We start from the raw sequence: 6,711 nt of genomic DNA, 5'->3' as shown, positions 1-6,711 counted from the left end.
ATGTTGAAGTTGCACACTATTATATTTGGAATTTATTTTTGATCATTATTGTAAGGTTTTTTATGTTCATGAAAACCTTGTAAGTCAGTTCTACATTCGTGGTAATTGTATAACTTGTCTCTTTTCCCAACAAAACCCGAATGCAGGACGGAACGAACAGCTTCTTGGCTCAACTTTAGAGGTGACCTGTTATCTAGTGTTGTGTAGTTATGTGTGTGTGGATTTAGAAAGGGCGATTGCCCTGATTCTTTGAATTTTGTCGTAATTTGTTTCATTTGAGTGCCATTGATTTACAATTCCCCTTGAGTGATTAATTTCATTTGTCATTTATATGTTATTAATCTTTGATATGTTTAACTTTTAGTTATTCAATTAATTTTAACTTTACATTTATCAAATATGTTTCAATATCCTTGGATTTTATTTCATTTTTCCTATGTTTCAGTTTTGTGGAAGGTGAATATAAATTGATATGATAAACCTTTATTGTGCTCATACTTTAAGGTTATGCAAATAACTTTTAGAAACGAGATAACACAGCGGTCCTCTAAGGTCTGAAAATCAACCCGTGAGAACTCGCAACATTTAGAGAGAGAGAGAGAGAGAGGTGCGTACCTCGTATCTCGTATAGCGATTTATGATCTGAGTTCATGTCTACAAGGACTGCTCAGTAAGTGAAAGTACTTAATTGTGGTACTATTCATTAACGATATTGGTGTGTTATTCTCGTTAATAATGAATTGGGTTGAGAGATATCTCCCCGTAATTTAGAAACCGCAAAGGGAGTTTTGTGGAGTTGTTACGTAAGGCTTTTAGCGGTTTTTGACCAAGTAACTACGTTAAGCATATAATACAGTCCACTATAAGTCCATCTTTTTCACCACAGCTTCTCTCCCTTCTTGGTCCTTCGAACCGGATGTTTAAACACTTCCGAATTGGTTATTCTGGATACTGAACACATTATTTGGGCCTTTGTTACTTTGAATCAGATCATTCTATATCACCATCGTTTGTTGTTGGATTGTTTACAGCCCCTTTCCCTTAGTTAGTCATTTTATGCTGGCACATAGTGTTTTGAACAACCACACACACACACACACACACGACAACCTGAGATAAAAGGTCGACAACTAGGTGAGTCATTCTCCTTTTTTGAAGGTAGATGTGGTTCACATATAAGTATTGAGATGTAACGAGACGATGTGTATTCTTCCGTCTCATTGCAATTTGACTTTTGAATAAGAGTTTTGTAATACGGTATTGACTAGCATTATTTTTGTAGAACACAGATGGTTAACTTGAATGTTTATCTGTGTATCAGTGTTTTTCGAGGAAGTGTTGTTACTTCGATATATATTGAGATTTATTTTGTAATTGTTATTGTCAACTATGTATGTTTTGTAAGGTGATTTTGCCTTAAAATTTTCACCATGGATGCAGACAATTGTAGTAATGCACTCATTTTGTATGAGGCTGCTATAAGTGAAATCGAACGACGTTTGAATGAGGTAAAACGTGTTGAACAGTTGTCTACAGCAGTAATTAAGCTGCGTTTAGGGTCCCTTCAGAAAGCTGCTGATTCACTACAGACAGCCGCTTCTGAATATGATAAAGAGAGTAAGGGTCGAGAATTAGTAAATGCTATAACGAGGACTAACGGTTACCTCTCTAGCGCGGACAACGACATCTCCAAACTCACCGATCGGTTAGCAGCACCCACACCCTCGCGCCCGCGCCCACACCTGTTAATCCGACACCTGCGGTACCTGCTACCCCTAGTATTCCACAACCTAAGTTGCCTCAAATTACGATACCTACTTTTGATGGCAAAATTGAGCAGTGGTATCCTTTTTGGACTGTTTTTAAAGCAGTTATTCATGATAGGCAGGACATGAATGATGTCATCAAGTTTACTATGCTGACTAGTTATCTTAAGGGTAAAGCACGCGAAACCGTTGAGGGTTTAGCTATAACTCCAGCTAATTATAGTGCAGCAATAAGCTTACTGAAAACTCGTTTTTCCAACGTTGGGAAATTAGAAGAGAACTTAAAAATCCTGTAGTTTTACCGCCCCCTGGCGATGATGCAGAGCAACTGATGGATTTCCTTATGAAATGGAATAGCATCGTTCATCAGTTAGACGCTTTACCAAATATTACGAGCGGCGACTCTAATGAGAAAGCAATTATCAAGCGGTGTTTATCCAAGGAAACATTTCAAGCCTTGTATCAGAGATAGGATACTTGTGAACTCAGTGTAGATCAATTGAGAAAGGGCATTGAGAAATTGATTGAGCGTTTAGGTAGAAGTAATATGCATAACCCCACACCATCACCGTCCAACCCAGTTAAGAGTGGCAAGGATCCTAATTCGCCAGTAGTGCTTTCAGAACTAATGTTAGAAATACCCCTAAGTAAATAACTTTTTCTTGTTGTTTTTGTCAAGGCGAACACAGCGGTAAGGTCTGCACGAAATACAATACTTTAGAGACTAGAAGAGCTCGTATCAATGAATTACAACTATGCTTTGGTTGTTTACGAAAGGGTCATCGTTTATTTGAATGTAACTAAGAGTAAGACATATTGTTTGAACTGTAATGGTAGACATCATACATTCCTATGTGCTAGACTATTACCTAATTCTACGAGCGTCAATGTAAATTCATCTCGGCAACCTTCTATGGCTCCAAATCAGGTCATAGTAGAGTTGATAACAAGCCTATAGAAACTGCTCAATCGCAGCCTAGTTTCAGGACTAGTCAGAAATCAGCGGCTACGAATAATCAGTCATTTTCAGAATAGTGTTAACACTAATCAAGTAACTGTGAAAAATTTCGCATCTCTTCGACCGACAGCGTTACCGACAGCCACCCTTCTATTGAGTAATGATGGGAATCGGATCCCGGTTCGAGCCTTTTTAGACAGCGGATCTCAAAGAACGTTCATTAACCCAGATGTTATGGAGAAATTGAACTTAGTGCCCATAAAACAAGTGGAACTTACATTAATTCCGTTTGGAGATAATGTTGAAACTAAAATTGTTTGAGATGTATAAGAGTAATGTTCGAGCAGATACTAAACGTATCAAATTAAATGCTGTTGTTTGTAATCATGTTACCACTTCCATACACACACCTGGTCTACACAACGTGTATCTGAGATTGCAGGAACTGGGTGTTAAACTGGCAGATAAGAATATTGAATCAGATACTCACAAGATATAGGTTTGATTATTGGTGCTGATTATTATAATGCATTTGTGTATTGTCACGATAAATATGATGATGTATGTTTGCTTGGTAGCACCGCCGGTGCTGTTATTTTTGGTCCTATACCCAATTGGGCTTGTAATGTTATCAGTGATGATGAAAATGTAAGATCTGTAATAAGTACACAGAGTATAGTTTGCTCGAGAGTCACTGCTTCTGTAAATCCTCTTGACGGTGAGGATATTTCTAGACTGTGGTTATTAGATACGATCGGCATCGGGAAGGATGCGCGATCCTATAACGATCAAGCAGCGATCGAACATTTCAATGAGACTTTTGTAAAGACTGATAACAAATATACGATTGATTTGCCATTTAAGAGCGATGCCAGACCCCCTACGGGTTATAGAAAAGCCTTAGGTCAATTATATTCACTTAAGAGAACCTTTCAGTCTTAACCAGTTATGTTTGATCAATATCAGTCTGTTTTAGATGAGTATGTTAAGTTAGGATTTATTGAGGAGGTAAAGTTAGAAGATAACTCCTTTGATCCAGTTGATGGCATTAATCATTATTTACCTCACCACCCAGTTTTCAAGGAATCTGCTACGACTCCAATTAGGATAGTTTTCAATGCAAGTAGTAAGGAGTCACACCATGCAAAGTCCCTCAATGATTGTTTACATGCGGGACCTAATCTGGCGACGAAATTGACAGATATGCTGCTGGAATTTCGTCAGAACAAATATGCTGTAGTAGCAGACATAAGTAAAGCTTTCCTTAGAATAGGAATTAATGAAAATCACAGAGATTTCACAAGATTCTTATGGTTTACTGATAGAGATTTCAAGCATGCCAACACTTAGATTTAAGGTTTTATTGTTTGGAGCAACTTGTTCACCTTTTCTGCTGAATCAGACAATACAGTATCATTTGCAGAACCATTCAGATCCCATTGCCAGTTCAGTAAAGAAGTCCTTTTATGTGGATAACTTTATGAAAACTTATGAGAAGTGTGAAGATTTAGAACTCGAAAGTAATAATTTACTTGTTTTAATCAGAATCATGCAGCGTCAAGCTTTTCCAACGCTATATTATGCGTTGACTAATGGGTTACAAACGAGTTCTAGTGTTCCCTCTGAGTTAAGGAATCTCATCAGACAATTAGGACTTTATGTTGATGAAAGTGGTGTCATTCGGTGCCAAGGAAGACTTCATAATGCAGAATTGCCAGAATTCGCTAAGCATCCAGTATACGTCGCCAGCCGACACCCCTTATGGCAACTTATAGTGTCTCATTATCACATACTCAACTTGCACTGCAACACGAATACACTTGTGGTTATATTGAGACAACAGTTTTGGCCTGGAAAAATGAGACAGTTCGTTAAGAAGATCCTGAAAGAGTGCTTATTGTGTAAGAAAGCACAAAATCAACCTCTAAGTCTGCCTGGATTTCCCCCGTTACCACCCGAACGAGTTAAGCATCAAGTCCCTTTTTCCTGTGTTGGCGTCGACTATACGGGAAACATTAATGTGGCTGAAAATGAAGCTGAGAACGAGAAGGCGTATGTCTTGTTGTTTACATATGCTACGTCAAGAGCAGTTGCTCTATATGTGTGCAAATCCATGAATGCACAAGAATTCCTCTTTGTTTTTAGACAATTCGCGGCAAGGCACGGACTTCCGAAAGTTTTAATGTGATAATGCGCCAAACTTCATTGCAGCCAGTAAGTTTCTAAGAGATATCAGCGAAGAGTCCGAAGTAAGAAATTATCTGACGGATCATAATTTAGAATGGAAGTTCATAACCACTCCGATCAACCATGGAAAGGCGGCTTTTACGAGAGACTGATCGGAGTGGTGAAATCGTGCTTACAAAGGGCCCTGTACAGAAAAGGAGTTTCGTTTATGGACTCAATACCATCGTCGCTGAAGCCGAGAACATCATCAATAACAGGCCACTAACATATGTCAACGAAGATAACGCCGACATCGCGCTCACCCCTGCCATACTCTTATACGGCAGAGCTATTACAATGGCTCCTCCTTTGAACAAGTTCGTCGACGTACCTTTCAATGAGAACGTCGAATTGAGGGAGAACTATGCAAGACTGTGTGAGACGATAAGAAAGTTTGAGAAATTGTGGCTACTTGACTATTTGACTTCTCTTAGAGAGAGGCACAGAAACACCGAGTCTTCAAACATCTGTCCATTAAGCATAGGAGATTTGGTCCTTATAGTAAATGGTAATTGTAAAAGACACAAGTACCCTTTGGGAATCATCGAGAAACTCCACGCAGGTCCTGATAATGTTATAAGGACAGTCGAGATAAAAACAGCAAGTGGAAATTTTACGAGACCATTGAATCATGTCATTCCACTCGAATGTAATGTCAGAGAGGAATCAACAACAGAAAGCGGACAGAATGAAGTAGGCGAGACCAGCGAGGCCTCAAACGAGGCTAGTCATATAAACATGACAACAAAGAAGACGATGGAGAGGGCCGAAATCAAGGACGTAAGAGACGGCCTAGAGAGTGTTGCGGAGGATGCCCCTACGACCACAACAGGTTCCCCGCCTCTACAAGTGATGTCTGATCGTCGGCCCATGAGAAGAACTGCTGCTAAGGCCGACGAGCAAAGAAAACAGTTGATTCGCGAAGAAGCGTTATAAGGACACTATACATGTGTTGTATGAATTTTTTGGTGGGGGAGGGTATGAGGAGTTCCTCTCACAACGATTTTATTTTCTAATATTTTTGTGTATTCACTTGTTTCCATGCTATTTTTCTTTTATCATAGTTATTAGTGTCTGTCTCATCAGAAATTATTGATTGATTTTCACAGCCTATTGCCGTCTGTAAGGTATACGACAGACAGGAACTATGTTACTGTATTTGTATTCATGTGAAAACCAGATATATTCGCATGCCCATATATTTTGTAAAGATATATACGTCTACATTGCATGACATAATAAGGGTGAAAAAACCACATCTATTCGAGAATGACACTTGACATTATATTATCTGATTTTGCTATGTTCTAGTACGTAGAATCTGTGGTGCGGTTAGCACTGAAAAGATGATTTTACACAAAGACGAAGTCTTTTGACATAAACGTCAGTAGACGTTTTAGTAACGAAGTTTAATTACTGTTTTAGGTATGATAATTCATTTGTCCTTATATATATGAAATTGCTCTTGGTGAATGTATTGCGCATATTACGTATGGTAAGAGTTGGTGTTAATGGGTCTTGTTTGTACCCCTCGCCAGAGAAGCCATTAGGAGAGGTCAAAAGATCGGGAGGGGAAAGGAAGGGTAGTAGTTCGCCCCTCTGAACGCTCCTTTGCGTGCCCCTCTAGGAGTGTGTATGCGTATGTGCGTAGTACACTGTATGGGCATGATATCGACCAAAATTGTATTGACACACACCACCAATTAATTCACTACATTTAATAAATATGTTGAAGTTGCACACTATTATATTTGGAATTTA

At 38.8% G+C, this 6,711-nt stretch overlaps 1 protein-coding gene across 1 annotated transcript; it reads left to right on the top strand.

Annotated features, from left to right (window-relative positions):
• The first annotated feature begins 5,034 nt into the window (after positions 1-5,034).
• LOC135200647 (uncharacterized) lies at positions 5,035-5,886 on the top strand. The gene has a single exon (XM_064229253.1). The coding sequence runs from the start codon at positions 5,035-5,037 to the stop codon at positions 5,884-5,886; it is 852 nt and encodes a 283-aa protein (XP_064085323.1).
• Positions 5,887-6,711: the final 825 nt, after the last annotated feature.

This window comes from Macrobrachium nipponense, chromosome 27 (genome assembly GCF_015104395.2).
Source record: "Macrobrachium nipponense isolate FS-2020 chromosome 27, ASM1510439v2, whole genome shotgun sequence".
NCBI classification, from domain to species: domain Eukaryota; kingdom Metazoa; phylum Arthropoda; class Malacostraca; order Decapoda; family Palaemonidae; genus Macrobrachium; species Macrobrachium nipponense.
Note: the sequence above shows the minus strand (reverse complement) of the source record. Positions and strands in the feature narration are given on the sequence as shown.